This window comes from Neolamprologus multifasciatus, chromosome 13, assembly GCF_963576455.1.
Source record: "Neolamprologus multifasciatus chromosome 13, fNeoMul1.2, whole genome shotgun sequence".
Classification (NCBI taxonomy): Eukaryota; Metazoa; Chordata; class Actinopteri; order Cichliformes; family Cichlidae; genus Neolamprologus; species Neolamprologus multifasciatus.
Window position 1 is genome coordinate 25,753,883 of NC_140451.1, and position 21,544 is coordinate 25,775,426.

Genomic DNA, 21,544 nt, shown 5'->3' on the forward strand with positions numbered 1-21,544 from the left:
GGCCCCCTCCCCTTTCAACGGGTTGTGTGTGACACTTTAAATCATCAAACTGTAAATTATAAATTTTAAATTGTTATTGATCCCTTTACCCCTGGTCCTAAAGTGTATATTTATTTTCTTACTCTTCCTATATATATTGTTTGTTTACTTGCACTGCTGTAACTGGAGCCTCGTCTCTCTAGATACTGTCTCTGGTATCTGTCTCCACCTAGCGTCAACAGCTGCCAACCAGCTTCTACTGATAATTTGTTTTAAACGTTGACAGCTGTCCACTGCTGATTATATCAAAAGGAAATCTTACAATATGTCCTCAAATCCAAACACTTGAATTATAAATGTATACTTGATGTACTGAATCTTTTTTTTTTTTTTTTTTTTTTACCAAATCCAGAGTTCCAGAACAAAATCCTAAACCTGAACTTCAGTGCTTCTGTTGGCAATTTGAATACATTATATTTGCAAGTTCCACATGCTTTTCTTGTGAGTTCTGGTTGAAACAAACCTGTTACACACAAACAATAATTAAGTTGTTTCATAGCACGGCAATTTTTTTAACAGGACTTTATAAATTTATAAGTCCATGAGTACAAGAGTTGTATCTTCTCTTGTAACTTGCAAGACTACGAATAAGCACGTTTCCTGTAATGTAGCACTATTGTTTTAGATCTTGAATAAGTCCTCTGCTTCCAGACAGGAGGAGTCATTAGTTATATTAATGGAGTAAAATCAATCATAAACATTTAATTAATTTATTCAAACAATCAAACAGTCATGCAACATAAAGTCACATATATAACTAACGGAAATAGCGGAAGTCACTTTTTTGAGATTTTCAATTAATGAAGTTCCCCAATCTAAAATTATAACTTGCAAATGAAGTGAAAATGTCACTCAAGTGAAAATTGTATGTGATCTATTTTCTACTCTGACAAATTAAATGTACAAAAATAATGATGATGGTGATAATTTGAAGGCATAAAAGGATAAAAAACAAAATGAACTTAGAGTTATCTTTGATAATTTAATTTTTATACCTTAGACTTGGCGACGTGAATACAGCACAATAATTGAGTTGGCTGATGTTGTTGTCTGAAAACCACCTGAAGCTATGAAGTATACAGGTGAGCTCAAGAACTGTATAAAGTATTCTTGGATGTGTTTGGGTGCGTGTGTTCGCATTATAAAGTTTGTTTTTTAAGACCCATTGGTAACACACTTTTGTATTACACAATCAGTCATCGGTGCCAATAGTATCTAGGGGAAGAGCCAGCAGGTGACCTGATTATTACAACCTTTTAAGGAAATATTGCAGTAGGTTGGAACTAAATAAACTGTGACCTAGAAAGCATTTGTCCTTAAATGGAGCTACTAACACCAAGTTGATTTACCCGCTCCAATGAGGATTTATCAGCAGTAAAGGTGAGACAGTGAGCATAGACACATGGCATACATGGCATAGAGCCTGCAGATGCTACATGATGGGTTAAAGTGTAACTAACAGTAATATAAGAAGATAATCTGGAGTGGTTGCTCCTGTGTTTATATCAGTGTGCAGGACACTGAAATAGGAAAACAGCAGGAAGTTTCTGCCATTTTCCACCTTTTTAATTGGTGTAGCACAAAACAGCCTTAACCACAGTGTCTCTGCAGCACAGGGAACACTGCTGGTTTTGATTCTAGCCATCCAGTCATCCAGTCATCCTCCAGCCCTCACTTTCAGGTGTGAGCAAACCTTTAATGACATTATTCTTTGCACGTTGTCACCAGAAGCATTTTTTAGTCTGTTTTAATGTGTCCACCTAAGGGTCCAAAGTAATTGAGCATGATTTATAAAGTGGTGGGAAAATCAATTTCACAGTTGTAGACAAAAAGGAAACCATAAAGTTCACCAATACTGCTCCACAAAACTGAATTTATCCTCAAAAATCTAAGTAAGCAGAATGCTACTTGGAAGACTGGACGAAACGTTTTCTCTGTCAGACCCAGCCTAAGCCTTTCATCAGTCATCACAGAAAAATAAAGAAACAGTACTCACAAAGTTTGCTGATACTATTAAATGAAAAAAGGCCCTCAGTGTGGAGTGTCTAACATAACCTAATATTTATACAGGTACAGGTGTAAATTCTTTAGTCTCTGAACAGAGACACACCAAAGAGTCACAAGATAAATTTGAATGCTGTCTTTGAGATCTTTTGATTGTATTCTTAAATGCAAGAAAATCCTAACAATAATACTAAACCTTCCACCTATCAAACTTTCTTCTACTTGGCTGTCCCTCAAAGCCGAGAGTTGAACAGCAGGTCGGTGGAGCTGCTGTTTCTGAAATAACTCTATTAGGCATTGTTGGGTTTCACATATATTGACTTGATTATTTGAAACTGGTAAATATAAGCATCCACCAGTAAAAGAGAAAGAATAGACTGTAACAGGAAGAACAGTGCTACTTCCTAGAATTGGGAATGCTGGCATATTAATCCAGCTAACTCTTCAGCTGCCTGTACTGAAGGAATGACTGTGAGCACATTTCCACAAACAACCTTTATTTGTCACATACACAATTATGTAGTGAATTTCGGCTGTGTCTGAAGAAGTCGAACTTCAGACATAGCCTAAAACCAAGCATAGGGCTTGGTTACCACTGCACTATTCAGCTGCCTAACATTCCCAAGCTTTTCTCGCACAAAGGTGCACAAAGGTGCACAAAAGTGCGAGAAAAGGAAATAAAATTATTGATCTTTTTTGATTTGTAATAATAATATTACAGAGAAGAATTTGCCTGAAATCTGATTTTCATACAACTGAAAAGAAATTGAAACCTTTATACTCAAATGATGTATGTGTGTGTAATTGTATTTTAAATTCTAATTACATTTACACAGTTTAGATCTAATCAAATAAGACAAAAAGCCCTAATAAACCCAGTGTTACATAGGTCGTGCATTTACTAAGCAGTTACCCTTGGCACACTGATACATGTGACCCATATCGCTAACATTACATCAGCGTTTTTATCTCCTTGCTCTTCCTCTGTTATTGTGGGAAAGTTTACACAAAAGTGCTGAGCATGCGCAGCTGTAACAGTTTCACACAAACATAAAAAAAGAGGATCGGATAACAAGACTTATATGTCAAATGTCAGTCACGGACCAACTAAATCACGTAGAAGCCGTGGAAGGTGGAAAAATAACTATTATGGGGATAATGAAGAACTTCAGATTCTAACAGCTTTATTATAACCGTGAAGAAATATTAAAATAGTTCAAAACGAAAGCTAATTTACAGAGCAAGGAGAGCGGCTCGTTTCACACTCACAGCACAAATAACACCGCTAACCACACCTTTGTGTTCAAGTTTACCTTCTATAACCCAACAAGATGAAAAACGATCAGAAATGCGTTTAATAAGAACAACAGCAAAACAAAAAAAAAGAAGAAAAAACGAAATAAAGAAATTAAACGTTTTAGCTTAAATAAATTTTATTTTGCTTGATTTTCTGCAGAAGAGCCATATGTTGCAGGCAGTGGTGTTCGGTGTGAAGGCTAAAGTGTGTTTTCTTCTCATTCAGTTGTTGCGCAAACGCAGTAAGAATGCGAAGAAAAAAGGTTTAAAAGCTTCTGACCCGCCTCTGACCCTTTATGGAGCTTATTACACAATCACATTTGTCTCATAGACTCCTCCCACCACACAGAGGCAGATGCTTTAAAAACACAGATTTTCCAGCCTTCTTCCTCACCTGTAGCGCTTTGTCGGAAAGAAGTCGCAATGTTTTTCACGCTGTTTTCAGCAACCACCTGGACTTTGCTGGTCCTGCTTTTCACGCTGATATTACTGTGAGTATTCCTCGACTATTGTTTTGCAAGACAATCGAGCCCTTATGTTATGTCGCGGTCCAGCCACCCGTCGTGGAATTTAGTTTCTCCTGTATTCCTTTTGTTTTAATGTCCAACTGACGATTTCAGATTTTCTCTGTTTTGTGACACAGGTACGGATTATGGCCATATCAGTTCTTCAAAAAGCTGGGGATACCTGGACCTCGGCCCCTGCCTTTTATTGGAACGATGCTGGGCATAAGAAAGGTACGCATAGAAACCAAACTCACCTTAGAGACTGGGATACGAGGAGCTGACTGATTTGATCTTGAAGAAGTGAGAAGGACATATGTAATGTCCTTATCAATCGTCACTATCACTGACCTGCCTGAGCTTTCTGTGTGTTTTTGAATGCACATGTCCTACTCAGTGGCTTATTGACTCTAAAAATCATTTAACTTCTTGCAGGGATTTCTTGGTTTTGATCTAGAGTGCCATGCCAAGTATGGGGACGTCTGGGGGTAAGTTACTTCATCAACCAGGAAGTCCACTCATGTTAAAATATGTTTGTGAGCCATGCACACAAAATAAATAAATATACAAAATTTCTGAATTCATTCATGTCAATAATGCTGTGGTCTAAAGCGACTAAAAAACAAAACAAAAAATGCCTTAAACAATTAGCCATGAATTGTGTTATTGTAAACGGCTGTTTTCTTTTTTGCAGGCTGTACGATGGACGAACGCCTTTGTTAATGGTGGCCAACCCTGAGATTGTTAAAACCGTGACGGTGAAGGAGTGCTACTCTGTGTTCACCAACCGCAGGGTAAGAAGCTCCTCTTTCTATTTCATGAAACCTTTGGACGTCCTGCCACTCTCCATAGAACGCAAAATGTTAGCAAGACATAGGTACAAATGCTTTTTCACTTTTTTACCTTAACAAAATTGCTAGCAGTGATTTCCAAAGCAACTTGGGAAATGCTGTAGTTTATAGTGTCAGGCCGGTGTGTTTAGGAAAACAGCAGCAGCACTACAGGGAAAGACTGTTACCACATGAAATGTAAATGAAGTAATATTAAAATCCAACAGGCTGAACTTGCAGCAGTTCTCTGTGCTTTACACAAAGAGTTACACTTTTATTACTCAAGGGTTACATCAGCCTACACAGCAGCTGGAGAACATGAAGCAAACCAGGAAACACACTTCACTGTTTCACATAAGAACTAGAGAACGAAAACAGATGTTTAAGATCTATCTCACTATGTATAACAGAATCAAAGGTAATTTTATGAAGGTTTTATGTATTTAAACCAATTCAAATTATCACATTGTTTCTGGGACTGCTTCCTGTACTGCTGAGTTTAAAAAGAGTTGGTGAATATATAAATTACCAGCATTGTACTAGTGAGTGGTGTACTTTGAAGCAGTTTTCTGACATGTTATTTAATCAATAATCATTAAGCAGTGGTGGTAGTTAAGATATTTTTAACAAAAAACAAAACATATTTCCCCGCATCTATATTATCAAACAAACCTGGATAAATATTACGGGTTACTGATTACATTTTATGCGAACCTCTTTGCACTGTAGTACTTATTTATGGTGATGTTGGTATTTGTTGTTTGTTTACTTTGTACTGTTGCATGTACCCATGTGTGTTGATCTATCCAAAGATTGTTCTATATCAATACTCAACATAGAGCCAACACAGAGAAAATACCAATTACATTACATTATATGTGCAAACTTGTTGCATCTTCAAAAAATAAAAATACAATAACTGAGACTTACAATGAAGTATCGTTGCAACTGGTTTACTGAACCTTTCTTTCGGGGCATGTACAGAACACGAGCATCCATTTTTCTACTGCCTCCTACAGGACACACACTTCTTCCTCTTCCTTACAACATAAATGTAACATAGAACCACTACTGCCTCTCATGGCATTACCATTTTAAACAACACACTCATATATTTATATAACCACTAATTTCTTGCGATACCACATCTCCTCCCCCCTTAAGTCAACAACTCCCTTGACTTACAAAATAACTGTTTATCTAAAGAATGCTTAACAAGCAATCAACATGTAATTAAGGTAACCATACAACCATACATATGTTTCCATGTTTTTCTTTTTTTTTTTTTATTAACTAGGAAGGTACGTCCTTCCTGTGAGATCAGAGCGCATTGTTGCTCTATTCCTGGAAGATCTCACTCTATCTAACAAAGTCCTTTAAAGTCTCTGGTGGACGTCTCTCTCTCTGGGAACGTCGCAACACGGGTGTCACTGAGGAGTCTCCGGGAGCCGGAGTCTCCGGAGCATAGGGCAACTCCGTTGCCGGAGGTTGTGGCGATGTGTCCAACTCTGATGGCAAGAAGCACTCAGGCACTGCTTCTTTGTCATGCAATGGCTCCACCTCCCTGTCTGGTGTACTGGGAACAGTGTCAGCCACTCTTGCTCTCACCTGATCCACGTGCCGCTTCACAGTTTGACCTGATCCAATGGTAACAATGTAAGACACTGGACCCGATGCTCTCACAATGACTGCGGGAATCCACTTCGGGCCATAGGAGTAGTTTCTGATGAAGACCTTGTCTCCTGGTGTGAAACTTCTCAGTCTTTTCTTGGTGTCGTGATTTTCTTTCTGTTTCAATTGTTTGTGCTGCACTTTTGTTTTCACATCAGGCATGAGCAAGTCCAAAACTGATCTGAGTCTCCGTGACATCATCAACTCTGCAGGTGATAAACCAGTAGTGGCATGCGGTGTGATGCGATAACTGAACAGAAATCGGGACAGTCTGGTTTGCAAGGTATCACCTTTGACTTTCTTCATCCCATCCTCGTCGCCAAAAAGATGTTGCATCTTCAAAAAATAAAAATACAATAACTGAGACTTACAATGAAGTATCGTTGCAACTGGTTTACTGAACCTTTCTTTCGGGGCATGTACAGAACACGAGCATCCATTTTTCTACTGCCTCCTACAGGACACACACTTCTTCCTCTTCCTTACAACATAAATGTAACATAGAACCACTACTGCCTCTCATGGCATTACCATTTTAAACAACACACTCATATATTTATATAACCACTAATTTCTTGCGATACCACAAAACTGATGAGGTAGATGTAAGCAAACATTGAGAGTTATTATTTCCTTTTCACAGGATACTGGTCTTTCCACTGGACCTATGGAAGACTCTGTCTTAGTAGTCAAAGATGAAAGGTGGAAACGAATTCGCAACAGCATGTCTCCATGCTTCACCAGTGGAAGACTGAAACAGGTTAATATATCTAAGTTCATTAACCACTTATATCCCAAAAAGTTTCAATGGGTGAAAGGTGATGAAACATTTCCCCCCACTGAAAACGCTACGTCCAGACGAACAGAATCAACTTTTCTGGATTTCATTACCTGGATGATTGAGTATGCATCAAGACATAGCCACTAATGTGATTAAACTATATACAAAGTACAAAAAAAAAATTCTTATATTTTTCACAGACATTGTTAAAGTTTGTAAAATAGAGAAAACGAGTTTACAAAAAATGTACCAACATCATCAGTGTGTTTTGATCTGTTTTCTTTCTACATAATTTTCTTATTTTGTCTCCATTATATAAAAAAAAAAAAGGTTTTTCCCCTCGTTGCTCGCTATGCAGAACGACTTGTTGCAAAACTTGAGGAAGCAAATTTGGACGAACCCATCACTGTCAAACAGTATGTTGTTAATCAGAAATATGCAAACATATTAAATTGTTCATCCTAAAATAAATAATGCACTGATCACTTGTCTTTTCCAACTCTCATAGGTTTGTGGCTCCTTACAGTTTAGACACTGTGACCAGTGCTTCTTTCAGTGTGGAGACAGACTCCATAAACAATCAGAATGATCCAGTTAATGTTCAAGCACAGAAGCTCATTCAATTAAAAATGTGGCTTTTATTCTTAATAAGTATGTTCTTCTTTTGACTTTTAAAAACTCATTTAATGTTTTGTTTTCAGAAAGCAAACTCAATAGTATCTGCAGGATGTCAAATTTTGCTTACTGGTATTCGGTCTGGTCTCCTTTCAGTGGCAGTTCCGTTTGGTAGACGTCTGGCAAAGTTCCTGAACGTGGAAATCATACCCAAGGACAGCATTGACTTTTTCTACAACCTCCTCAAGAAATTTAAAAACCAGCATCATGAAGACAAATCTGTAAGTATTAAATTTATAAAGGAATATCAACATTGTGGTGTCCATACACGTCCTGTTGTATTTTTGATGTCTCTATCATGATTATTTTAAAGCCAGAAGCAGCTTTTGGGATACTGCATGTTCACTGGCAACCTGTCATTCACATAGTAGAGCATGCTTTATCCTCCTTTACAACTCTATTGGGGACCATAATTTAAAAAGTAAACCTATCGTTGATTGAAAAGGACATGAAACTAGTCACAGAGGCCATCAGCTCATCAGAAATGTTAACAGACATGAGAGACAAAGCTAGATGTATATGTTTTCCATATACATCTAGCTTTGAAACCACAGGACTCGCTTCCTGTAAGCTACGAGAAAATAATTTAGGGCAAACCCTGAAATCATTTGCCATCTTTGATATACAGTCTATGCACACTGCAAACATTATTGATAATTTTCTTCTGCTGTTGACTCTCAATCATCCACATGTGAGCACATTTGAGTATTGTCTTTTCTGATGTAGGCTCGAGCAGACTTCCTGCAGGTGTTGATCCAGAGTGAGATCCCAGAAAAGATGTATAAGAACAATGAAGAACAGCCAAGTAAAGGTATGTGTTTACCACAGAAGTAATCCATAATATCCAGTCACTCATGTCACATTACTTTAGACAACTCAGGATCAGGGGTTTTACGCACAAATTTTTGTCATCATATCAATCTGCTCATATGTCTCATACGCAAAAGAAAAGTCAGTCAGTATCATATATTATAAGCCAGGAGCTGGATGATTTAATCCAATTTTATTTATAAACCACTTTAAAATACCCAGCACAGGACCAAAGTGCTGTACAGAAAATAAGTTAGAATAACAGAAAACAGCAAAAATAAATAAAGCACATAATACATAAAAATGAAAACAGCCCTATATTAAAAAAGAAAACAAGATAAAACGACATAGAATCAACTAAAAACAACTAAAATAAAAAATAAAAACCAACATCTCACGTGGTGTCATAGGCCAGGGTAAAGAGGTAGGTTTTCAGGAGTCCTAAAAGAATCCTAAAAGAAATGGGCAGCCAGTGAAGTGAAGCTAAAATAGGGGAAATGTGCTCAAACTTTCGACTGCCAGTTAAAAGACGAGCTGCGGCATTTTGCACCCTCTGTAGATGAGTAATGTATGATGAACTGACCCCAATATAAAGTGCATTACAGTAATCCAGCCTAGTGCTAACAAAGGCGTGGATCACTGTCTCAAAGTGCTGCTGTGAAAGAATTGGTTTTATTTTGGCCAGCTGCCTGAGCTGAAAGAAGCTAGATTTTACCACTGCCTTAATCTAATTGTCAAACTTCAGATCACAGTCCACTTTGACCCCCAGGTTTGTGAGAGCTGGTTTAACACACGTATCTAAATACACATTAGGGGTCTCAGTGGGGGTACCAAAAACCATGACCTCAGTCTTTTTATCATTGAATTTTAAAAAGTTAAGAGACATGCAAGCTTTAATGTCATCAAGACACTGAAGTTATGGCTGTGTGGAGTATGTGCTTTCTTTCCTCAGAGGGACAGTCTGACAGTCATCAGCATAAAAGTGGAATGCAATGCCGTGCTTTCTCAGTATAGAACCAAGAGGAAGCAGATATAAAGAGAAGAGGAGGGGGCCTAGAACTGAGCCCTGTAGGACCCCCCCCACACACACACACACACACACACGCACACACACACACACAAGGACCCGAGGTTGATGGAGCTTGAGCGCCCACGGGGGCAAGAAAGTTATAAGTACTAGCTACTGATTACTCTTAAATAAAATCATGAAATGTTCTTTCCATAGGTTTGACTGAACATGAGATCCTTTCCCAGGCCTTGGTCTTCATCTTTGGAGGCTACGAGACCACCAGTACCACTCTTACTAACATCCTTTATAATCTGGCCACCAACCCTGATGCGTTGCAGACCTTGCACAAAGAAATTGATGCTAACCTGAAGAAAGATGTACAGTAATTCATCACATAATTTGTTGCCATCCTCGATTCAATGGTGGACACCATTTGCATATTTTATTTTTATGTTTGCCTTCTTCTTTATATTTTCCCTAGGCACCCATTTCATATGAAGAACTGACCGGTCTACAGTACCTGGACCAAGTTATACTTGAATCAATGCGACTGATTCCCACTGCCCCTCGAATTGACAGGGTGTGCAAAAAAACTGTGCAAGTGAATGGACTCACCATCCCTGAAGGAACCACAATTGGGATTCCTGCATGGGTGTTACACAAAGACCCACGCTACTGGGACTCACCTGAGCTTTTTAGACCAGAGAGGTAAATGTGCATGTAGGTGTGTCATCACAAGGTTATGAAGAACCTGGTCATCCTGTAATTAGTGAAACCTGGGACATTATGCTTTGCTTTATCTTTGGTAGATCAATGAGGTGCCATATGTAGGTCCCTTCACTGATGTTCTCAGTGGTTCAATTGAGTGACAGCCAGATACGCATCCCAAAACCTCTGCAGTGTTGTCTGCAGCTGTCTGTTTTGAGTCATTACTGTTCTGGAAGCTGGCTGGTTCCCTGAGACTGAGAGTGCTGCACTGTGGGAATGGTTTTCTTCAATGCTTTTTATCTAGTGTAGCTCCCACCTAAGTACTGCTTTGATCATAGGTTTTTCCCTGCTGTAAGGGGACTGGCCAATGGGTCCCTAATCCCTGACCAAAGCTTTAGAAGTAACAGAATACTTTTGCCCTGACCTATGCCCCTGTACTCTTTACGTTGTAGGTCTACAGACTGCCTAAAAATCATGGCTCAATACAAAAAGAATTATTTCACTTTACATATCTACAAGTTTGTTTGATCTGTATCTGCAGGTTCAGTAAAGACAACATGGAGGAGGTGAACCCATACGCGTACATGCCATTTGGACTCGGCCCTCGTAACTGCATTGGGATGCGCTACGCCCTCCTCGTCATGAAGATGGTTATTGTCTGTCTCTTGCAGAAGTACACTTTGGAAACATGCAAAGAGACAATGGTGAGAGCAGCAAAAAAAAAACATTCAGACTGTCATGGTACTCTGCTGTCCTGTCACTGATGTTACATCCATTTCTTTTCTTCTTTTTTTTTAGATTCCACTTCGGTTTAACTGGAAGTTTCAGCCAGTTCAGCCTATAAAACTCAAGATTGTTCCCAGAAATAAGTAGTCTAAGAGGGAACATCTCCATCCTATCAAAAAAAAATCCTATCAAACATTTTATTGTATGATTTTCTTTTAATGTGAGGCAAGTGTTGCCATAAAGGCATTCATCGTTTTTCTGCTGCTTAACTGTAAAATGTTAAATCAGTGCAGTTTAAATATTTGAATTTTCTTGCAATATTAATAAATCAAATGTATTTTAATTACTTTTCTTTAAATTGTGTTGAACTTTTTTCAAAAAGCTAACTTTACTAATGGTTTACTGTATGAATTTCCTGATAACCATCTTTGATTTGTGCAAACATATTATTCTGTGACACTTGATCTTTAGGTTTGCCTTTGTTAATTTTGTCTTGTTTTCTGTCATGCATGAGCTTTATGCAAATGAATAAATAAAATTACAGTTTGAAATCTAGAGACTTATCAGAATATCTCTTGGGACAGTTAAGTCCATGAAATAAGCTGCTGGCAGCTATACACGTCTCATTGATGGCTGTAGTCTTATTATTGGTTTTACCAACACAGCTAGTCAGGTTTCCAAAGGCATAGGGTCTTGTGGGCTAGTCAGAGCGGACACTCCATTTTCCTTCCTGCATCCAGTCTTGAGTCTTGTAGACCGATAGCCTCTCTGGCTCTCGGGCATGAATGTTCACATCTTACAAAGCCCGGACCTAGTTAGCATGTAAATATACACACTCATTAATGTTTTTTACAGTGTTGTGGTCAGAATATTGGGCTGCTCCACCTCCTCTGGGGGTGTCTTAAAGAGTTAACAGAGTGGAGAGACAGTCAAGATACAATAGAGAATGTTTGGTTATGTTGTAATCTTGGTTGTCTCAGTGAGAGACTCTCTCCAGCTCTAGGGCTACTTGGAGAACATTATAATCAAACTATCAGTGATTTCCACGAGCACAGATGTTTTATGCATAAGTTTTTGGGTGTGGCCAGGTAAGACGGGGATCATTCTACAAACATATGGAATATGAAGGACCTTTTAGGTTTGGATTTTTTTCCACCCTTAATAATAAACACCTTCATTTAGACGTTTTGTATACATGTTGTGTTCAATTTTATTATCTTTGTCTAAAATTTACATTTGTTTGATGATCTGAAACAAACATCCGAAACAAAATATGGTAGGATCTGCCCTGTTAAGAGGGAGTTTTTCATTCCCACCGTCTCCAAAGCACTTGTTCAGGGCTTGGTTGTATGATTATTGAGGTTTTCTCGCTTTTCTTTGTATTTTTTTTAGGGTCATTACCTTACAATATAAAGCACCTTGAGGCAGCTGTTGTTGTGATTTGACGCTTTATAAATGAAATTAAATTGAATTGTGTAAATTTTAAAATAAAATAAATGATTTAATTAATAATGTCAAAGCAGGAACAATTACTTAATGATGAATACTGTGAAATGTTTCTGGATAACTTCAGAATTAGGTTGTAGTGCAGGGAGAGACTTGGCTAAGAAACCAACTGAGAAGCTGGGAAAATAATATTTATTTGATGATGAAAGCATAGAAATTAACTGAGAAACTAAGACCAGATTCAAGCTGGGGTCATTGTATGTCATGCTGGATTCTCAACTCACTGGCCAAACAAGAAAAACAGACATGTTACCCAGAATTGGAAATGTTTACACATTTCAATGTAATTAAAGTCGCAAACCCTGTGCCTACTCCTTTGCTAATCTTTATACTCCCTAGGAGATATCGTTGTTCTTTAGTTTGGACAATAACACGCCAGCAAAACTCTAATGCATAGTAGAATTAGATAAATCGCACTGCAATTAGTATGGATCACGTCATCAGAGCGATAAACATGTTAAGTAAAACACAACAAAAGTACTGAAGAGAGTAATGTTTGCACACTTCCACAAAGCTGTGAGAGAAGAATTACAGCAGCCTATGTCAGGGACATTACATCAGCTTCTGCAGGACCTCCTTGGTTTTTGTAGAAAAAAGGTGGGTCTCAAACAACTGCTGAGCATGCGCAGGAGTAATAGCCCCGAAAAAAAATTCACAAGATTTATATGTTAAAAGTCGATTAGAGACAAACTAGACCGGACGGCAGCCGTGGAAAGTGAGAAAATAATTATTGGGAGGATAGTGGAGAACTTCGTTATTACCGGGAAGTATTAAAACAGATCAAAACAAAAGTTGATTTTCAAACAAGGACACCCTAAAGCGGATCATTTCATGCAGCAGAAATAGCAGACACATTAGAAATCGTTGATGGTTAAAGTATTTTATTCGGACTTAAGCAAAACTAAAAACGTTTTAAAAGCGTCCTTTTTACAGCTTATTACGTAAACACATTTTTGTCTCATCCTCCCACCACACGACGTCTTCTTAGGTTCGCTGGTTTTCCAGCCTTCAGCTACACCTGCGCTTTTGTCGGAACGAGGTCAAAATGTTTTTCACGCTGTTATCAGCAACCACCTGGGCTTTGCTTGCCCTCCTTTTCACGCTGATATTACTGTGAGTATTCCTCGACGGTTCACTGCGGTCAAGCCACCGCACCTGGAATCTTGTTTCTTCTTAATTACCTCGAAAGCAACAGTTGGGTGTCAGGCTTGCTGTTTGTTTTATTGTCCAACTGGCTCCTATCCTCGCTCTCTTTTTGCAACAAAGGTACGGATTATGGCCATATCGGTTATTCAAAAAGCTGGGGATACCTGGACCGAGACCCCTGCCTTTTATTGGAACGATGCTGGGCATGAAGAAGGTACATACACTAAACTCACCTTAGCGACTGGGATACGAGGAGCAGACTGATTTAATCATTGAGATTTAGAGATCAGGATTTGCTTGATGAACATGTCTGTGCTCACGTCCAATTCAGTGGCTTTTTGACACTAAGACACTTTTTTTTTCCTGTCTACCTTTTTGCAGGGATTTCTTGCTTTTGACCTAGAGTGCCATGCCAAGTATGGGGACGTCTGGGGGTGAGTTGTTAATTCATCATGACTGATAGAAGACGCATTCGAAACCACCACTGATATCCACTCATACCAAAATATCTCTGGGAGCCAAACTCACAGTATGTTAAAAATGTAACATATTGTGACTGTGGTTATGAGGTCAACACTGTGACAGGATGGAATAATGAAAAAAGTTTTTTTACTGGCTTCCTCTTTTTATGAAGTTGTTCTTACTTTGGACGATGGACCAACGCCAGTGTTGATGATTGCTGACCCTGAGATTGTTAAAACTGTGATGGTGAAGGAGTGCTACTCTGCATTTACCAACCGCAGGGTAAGAGGTTCATCTTGTTGTATATCAGAAGTCCTGTCAGTGCAACACTCTCCATGTAACATAGAGTCTGCTAACAAAACATTGTTTTTTACTTTATTATTTTTCCAAGTTTGCTTTCAGTGGCGCTATAGTCTGTGGCTGATGTGTGTAATAACACAATAACTACAGGGACAAACTGGTATTATATGAAATATAAATTAAGTAATGTTCAAATCTGGCAGATTTACTTTCACCAAGAGTTACACATTTATACTCAAGGGTTACATCAGCCCACACGTACACAGGAGCTGAGACACATGAAGTAAACCAAGCAACACACTGTTTTGTAGCCACCTAGAGATGAAAGATAGATGTTATCTTTCTTGCTCTGTATAGTAGAATCAGATATACTTTTACAAAGGTTTTATATATTTAAACAAATTCACCTTGTGACATTTATTTTTCTGGGACTGCTTCAGAATAGATTAAAAGGAGGGATGTTTTTCAGGGCTCATTTGTTAAAATGTGATATTTATTTATATAACTATTTAACTAAGCATCATCAAATAGAAGAATTGGTATGTTTTTTGGGCTGAGGTGCTTAAATGACATTAGGCTCATGTCTATTGAGAATGTGAAGTGAATGTGGGACAAGCATAGCTCGGGACAAGCAGGGCTCGGCCCACAGGAAATTAAAATTAAAACACGCTTCTTTTCTGTGATCTGTCATTTGTAAAAACATTTACATGTACATGCACCATAATCTTTGAATTCAGACTTTTCAGTCCCATTGCCACAGCTGTATAAAATCAAGCACCTAGCCAAGCACTTTACCTTTACAAATATTTGTGAAAGAATGGGTTATTCTAAAGAACTCACTGAATTCAAGCATGGTACTGCCGTAGTACTTAATAGTGCAGATATTATATATCTGGTGTATGAAGGCATTTTTATAATTCTCCCCCGGCATAAATAATTGGTTCTGTCTGTTTGTTAACAGTCTGTTTTGTGTGCTGGTAGATACCAAAAACTCTAGTTAAGGTAAAGGTTGCACCAAAAAGGGAAAAAGTTTATATTACCTACAATTTTTTTTTTTAATCGATCATCTTTAATCTTCATAACAGTATACTAGGCCTTGGGTGACATGAGTACCTAGGTTTATTAGGCACTGGAGGTTGACCTTCATTGTTAGTGACGTACGTCAAAGTGGACTTTGACAATAAAATAAAAACATATACATTATAACAGTGGTTCCCAAACCTTTTTTGCTGGGCCCCCCTTTGTTTTACAAGAAAAATATTCGCCCCTCCCCCCCCCCTCCCCGCACGCACACACGCACAGACACATCCTCCAACCACACACCCATATTTTGCTCCATTGCGGTTTATTTCACACCTCAAACATTTAGTAAACAATTAAGCAAATACAAGTAATCTGTAATACATTACAGGTAGTAAGAAAATACACTACCGCACGTACACGGGTGATTTTGAAAACGCAGCTGTTTCGTCCACACGTAAACGGCGTTTGGAATCACCGAAAACTGAAATTTTTTTAAAACTCCTTTTTTGGGTTTACGTGTGGACGAGGAATACAGAGTTCGTCACGCAGCGTCAAAGGTATGTGCCTTTTTCCACGTCACGCTGTGCGCCACGTTATTGTTTACAGGAAATGAATTGCAGAATGGCAGATAGTCAGATTAACAGTATTTTGTCTCTAACTTCAGGTTTTACAGGCTTACACACACGCAGTTACTGTCCCTCTATTTAGAAAGGCAGAGGCGTCACGGTGTAATTATTTTACATGTAGTTGTTTTTCCCTGTGTAATAATATTCAACATTGCTATCAATACATTTTTCAAAAAATGTCTCTCTGTGCAAAATGGGTTTAAAAACATGAACAACTGTGGGATACTGTTTGTCCGTGATTTGAACCGAGGGAACAAATCCTGGCAGGATCAGCCTGATATTTGTATCCCACTGTAACTTTACTGTATACAGAGCTAATATCTCCAAAATGTCAGGAGTAGTTATTTATTACAACAAGTGTTTGTGAACTAAAAGTCAAGAATGTGGGATACTGTTTGTCCGTGATTTGGAGAGCCCAGCATGTGCTCCCAACGCAGGGAAAACCAATTCTGCTGAGGAGACCTACCTCGGCACTTGTGCAGGTGAAACCAAAGAGAAGATATGCTTCACCAGATTTTCTAGTCTTTGGCTTAGAATGAAGTTGGTTTGGAAACATATTCAGCTATGCTTCATCTCCTGCTTTGCGTTTGTGTGGGCGCCCCATGCTAGCAGTGTCCAAGCATTGTTTTGTTTTTTCCCCCCTGCAGTGGCTCTGTGCCCCCCCTAAGGGGCGGGCCCCACACTTTGGGAAGGTCTGCATTGCAATATATATTATAGAAGGGCTTGGAGAGAGCTGTATAAAATCACACACTGAGTGAATGTCTTAAGATCTCAGATATTAGAAGCCAAAGATTTCAGCCAACAATCGTTGGTTCCTATCGTAAGGGTAATAAAATCATATTGGTCATAAAGTATAAGTATGTAATGCTTCAAGGTCATGGGTCAAAGGTCAGACATCAGCAATCTGCTATAAACGCTGGTTGACATCATGTTGTAATGAAAACATCATAAGCGCTTGCGCTTTGGCGAAAATGGTGTTAGAAGACATTACACTATCTGAGGAAACTTTGAGTTTCTGTGTGACAGGGTGGAAGCAACAGTAAAGTTATTTCCTTTTCACAGGATACCAGTTTTGTGAGTGGACCTATGGATGACGCTATTACAGTAGTCAAAGATGAAAGGTGGAAACGAATTCGCAACAGCCTGTCTCCATGCTTCACAAGTGGAAGACTGAAACAGGTTGATATCACATCTGAGTTCATTAACCACTTGTGTGTTAACATGTATATGAAGTGCATTTTTTTTACTTGCTCAAATATGTTGGGAGAACAACTCCCATGCATGGCTAAACCTGTTGGGACCGTTACACTTAAAAAAAAAAATCATGGGCAAAAAATATCGACCTAGATTAAAAAAAATCATAAACATAATTTTCTTATTTTGTTTCCATTATTTTAAAAAAAAAGGTTTATCCCCTCGTTGCTCGCTATGCAGAACAACTTGTTGCAAAACTTGAGGAAATGAATTTGGATGAACCCATCACTGTCAAACAGTATGTTGTTAATCTGTAAAATGCAAACATATTATACTGTTCGTCCTAAAATAAATAATGCACTGACCACTTGTCTTTTCCAACTCTCATAGGTTTGTGGCTCCTTACAGTTTAGACACTGTGACCAGTGCTTCTTTCAGTGTAGAGACAGACTCCATAAACAATCCAAATGATCCTGTTAATATTCAAGTCCAGAAACTTCTTAAGATGAAAATTTGGCTTTTATTCTTACTAAGTATGCCCTCCTTTTATACAAACACCATTTGGTAATATGGTATCTTTAGCTTTAGGTTAACAACTCTTTGCTCTCTTTTCAGTGGCATTTCCCTTTGGTGGACGTCTGGCAGAGCTCCTAAAAATTGATATTGTGCCCAAGGACAGCATTGACTTTTTCTACAACATCATCAAGAGATTTAAAGATCAGCATCATGAAGAGAAATCTGTAAGCATTCAATTTAAAACAGAAGATCAACATTGTCTTGTCTGTATGCACTAACCTTTGGGTCATTGTCATGTAGCTGTAGCTTCATGTTATGTGGGGTCGAAAAGGAAGATGCTACGAGGGACTGTACATATCCTTGGCTATAATACTGTACAACAATAGTATAGCGGTACTATAGTTGTGCTGAGTCTTTTCAGTGTCCCCATCCTGATGTTTTAAACTCAACATGCCAAACAATGAGCAGCTCTATCCTCACCTGCAACTTCTCAATCACATAGTAAAACATCCCATGCCTTTTCTTCCTGTGTCATTCTAATGGCACCATAATTTACAAAGCAAATGTATTGTTGAATTTAAAAGGAAATGAAACTAGTTGCAGAGCCAATTACCTCATCAGGAAAGTGTTTACTGACACAATATAGCTAAAGTGTTGTTTTATGTAGCTTTGAAACAAGAGTAGTCACTCCCTGGTGACCATTAGGAAAAATTACTTCAGGGAAACCCTTTAGAGAAACTTCTGCGGTTTTTTTTGTTCTTGTTTGTTTGTTTTTGGATGTAGTTTTGGACAAGAACACCAGTGATGCCTGTTTTCATCCATGAGGTGTGTGCGGCGAAAAAGCCGTACAACATGTGCCTTGAGGCGACTGTTGTTCTGATTTGGCACTATATAAATAAAATTGAATTGATGTTCACATTGATGATAAACTGGACTTCATTAAAAACATGGAAGTCCTCTACAATAAGCTGTCTCTATTTCCTATTTTCCTATAACATCCTATAACTTCTCCTTATGAACTAATTTCACCTGTATTAACTTGTGTGTGCTACTCTAGTATTGTTTTAACTTTGGAATATTCAATTTTATACATGGTTTCTGGAATTGTTGCTAACAATGAATGTTTTCTTTTCTTATCTAGGACCGAGCAGACTTTCTGCAGGTGTTGATTCAGAGTGAGATCCCAGAAAAGACATATAAGGATTATGAAGAACCAGCCAAATAAAGGTATGTTTTTACCACAGAAGTATCAGGGCGAGTAGGGCAAAGTGTAGGGCTCAGCTTGTCCACTTTCAAGTCACTCATGTCACATGTACTGTAGACCACTCAGGATCAGGGGTTTTACACACAAATTTTTCTCATGACATCAATCTGCTCATATGTCTAATGTACAAGAGACCTGCCAGTGTTATGTTATAAATCAGGACCTGGGTGATAATTAAATGAAGGGCTGTACATACCTCTGTAATATCCCTGTAAGTATTTATATAGCCAGCCTGGCTAAGTGTTTTAAATTGTATGTGAGAGATGTCAAAGTGAGCCTGGACTGTAACAGGCCCTATGAGGTGTATGAGATATTGTGGTGCATTAAGGGCTTTGTATTTCAAGATGAGGGAGCCATGGAAGAGTAGCCAGGAGAAATGGGATATCTATTTCTCGTTGGTGTTACCACTTCCTATACAGCGTTTTAGAGCTATTGGAACTTGGAAACTACTGGAGAAATTTAACACACAGGAGAAGACACACAGCATGAGAAGACAACATGACAAAGAACAAGGAGAGACAGACAATAAATACGCAGCAGGTAATGAGGGGATATGGGAAACAGGTGGGAAATACACCGGGAGCAAATCAGGAATAACGAGACAAGGGAAGTTAAACTGAACACAAAGCACCTGAGACAAGAGACTATCACAATAAAACAGGAAATTACACTGAGAGGGAGACGAGAGGACTTGACACAGGTAACGAATACAGAGACATGACTGTCTTCACAACACAGGCACAAAAGGGAACGGACAAAAGTCAGCTATAATTAACCTAGAGACACAAAAATGGAGAACACACAAGCTCAAAACACTGTATCCATGTCACAAAATACTTGCAATAATTAGTTTGTCTTACCTTCAGTTAACTATCTGTTAGCTATTAAAGTAATTCCTCAGGGGTGTCAAACATTATGTGGTTCTTCACATCACCTTCAGATTTAGGAAACTGTCCCTGGCATTTTTCTTTTTGATCAGTTGTTAGTTTCAGTGTGAGATTGGCTCAGTACTAGTTACTGATTACTTTAGGGTTATTATATTAATAATAAACTGACTTTGATTTTGTTTTTTCCGTAGGTTTGACTGAACATGAGATGCTTTCCCAGGCCTTGATCTTCATCTTTGGAGGCTACGAGACCACCAGTACCACTCTAACTAACATCCTTTATAATCTGGCCACCAACCCTGATGCGTTGCAGACCTTGCACAAAGAAATTGATGCTAACCTGAAGAAAGACGTACAGTAATTCGTCCCATGATGTGTTTCCATCGCTGATTTAGTAGTGGACATCATTTACATATTGTCTTTTTTTTTGTGTTTGCTGCCTTTATTTGTCTAGGCACCCATTTCATACGAGGAACTGACCGGTCTACAGTACCTGGACCAAGTTATACTTGAATCAATGCGACTGATTCCCACTGCTCCTCGAATTGACAGGACATGCAAAAAAACTGTGCAGGTGCATGGACTCACCATCCCCGAGGGAACCATAGTTGGGGTTCCTGTGTAGTTGTTGCACAAAGACCCACGCTACTGGAACTCACCTGAGCTTTTTAGACCAGAGAGGTAAATGTGAGTGTAGGTGTGTCATCACAAGGTTGTGAAGAACCCTGTCGCCCTCCACAAGAGAGAATAATTAGTGAAATCTGGGACGTTTGCTTTATCTTTTTCATCCCAAAACCTCTGTCGCTGTCTGCTTTGAGTCATTGTTGTTCTGGAAGCTGAACTGTTCCCCTAGACTGAGGGTGCAGTGTGGAGGTGGTTTTGATCTGACTTGTCCTCAATCAGGCCCGAGAGCTCCTCAAAGCTTTAGAAGTAACAGTATATTTTTGCCCTGAACTACGCCCTCCTACTCTTTATGTTGAAGGTTGCCTGAACATCGTGGTTAAATACAGTGAATTATAGGACTCTACATATCTACATTTTTAAAGGTTTGTTTGATCTGTATCTGCAGGTTCAGTAAAGATAACATGGAAGAGGTGAACCCATACGCGTTCATGCCATTTGGACTCGGCCCTCGTAACTGCGTTGGGATGCGCTACGCCATCCTCGTTATGAAAATGGTTATTGTCCATCTCTTGCAGAAGTACACTTTGGAAACGTGCAAAGAGACCATGGTAATAGCAACACTCCTCCACATTCAGACTGTCATGGTACTCTGCTGTCCTGTCACTGATTTTACATCCATTTCCTTTCTTTTTTTTTTTAGATTCCACTTGAGTTTGACTGGAAGGTTCAGCCAGTTCAGCCTGTAAAACTCAAGTTTGTTCCCAGAAATCAGTAGTCTAAGAGGGAGCTGCTACCATGATGACGTTCATTGTGTATTTTTTTTCTACTGCTAAATTTTAAAAGGTTATCAAGTCAGTGCAGTGTAAACACTTGAATTTTCTTGCAGCATTAATAAATTTTAATGACCCTGGATTTATGCAAACATTATTTTGTGACACTTCTGC

At 38.7% G+C, this 21,544-nt stretch overlaps 1 protein-coding gene and 1 pseudogene across 2 annotated transcripts; both read left to right on the forward strand.

The window, feature by feature from the left end:
• The first annotated feature begins 3,674 nt into the window (after positions 1-3,674).
• On the forward strand, positions 3,675-11,607 carry LOC146505658 (cytochrome P450 3A40-like). Its single transcript, XM_085181733.1, has 13 exons — positions 3,675-3,830; positions 3,983-4,076; positions 4,278-4,330; positions 4,537-4,636; positions 6,987-7,103; positions 7,455-7,540; positions 7,633-7,775; positions 7,896-8,020; positions 8,526-8,610; positions 9,835-9,995; positions 10,100-10,326; positions 10,868-11,030; positions 11,125-11,607. The coding sequence occupies exons 1-13, from the start codon at positions 3,763-3,765 to the stop codon at positions 11,197-11,199; spliced, it is 1,497 nt and encodes a 498-aa protein (XP_085037859.1). The 5' UTR covers positions 3,675-3,762; the 3' UTR covers positions 11,200-11,607.
• A 1,604-nt stretch (positions 11,608-13,211) lies between these two features.
• LOC146505659 (cytochrome P450 3A40-like) lies at positions 13,212-21,510 on the forward strand (annotated as a pseudogene). The gene is made up of 13 exons (XR_014877416.1): positions 13,212-13,671; positions 13,825-13,918; positions 14,086-14,138; positions 14,349-14,448; positions 17,178-17,294; positions 17,522-17,607; positions 17,700-17,842; positions 17,925-18,049; positions 18,967-19,043; positions 20,160-20,328; positions 20,431-20,657; positions 21,046-21,208; positions 21,301-21,510. The product of XR_014877416.1 is annotated as a cytochrome P450 3A40-like (transcript).
• Positions 21,511-21,544: the final 34 nt, after the last annotated feature.

Coding starts and splice junctions, on each gene's coding strand:
- LOC146505658 (XM_085181733.1), top strand. CDS start 3,763: ATGTTTTTCACGCTGTTTTCAGCAACCACCTGGACTTTGCTGGTCCTG. Junction 7,541..7,632: donor GAACCCATCACTGTCAAACA/GTATGTTGTTAA, acceptor CAACTCTCATAG/GTTTGTGGCTCCTTACAGTT. Junction 8,611..9,834: donor TGAAGAACAGCCAAGTAAAG/GTATGTGTTTAC, acceptor TTCTTTCCATAG/GTTTGACTGAACATGAGATC.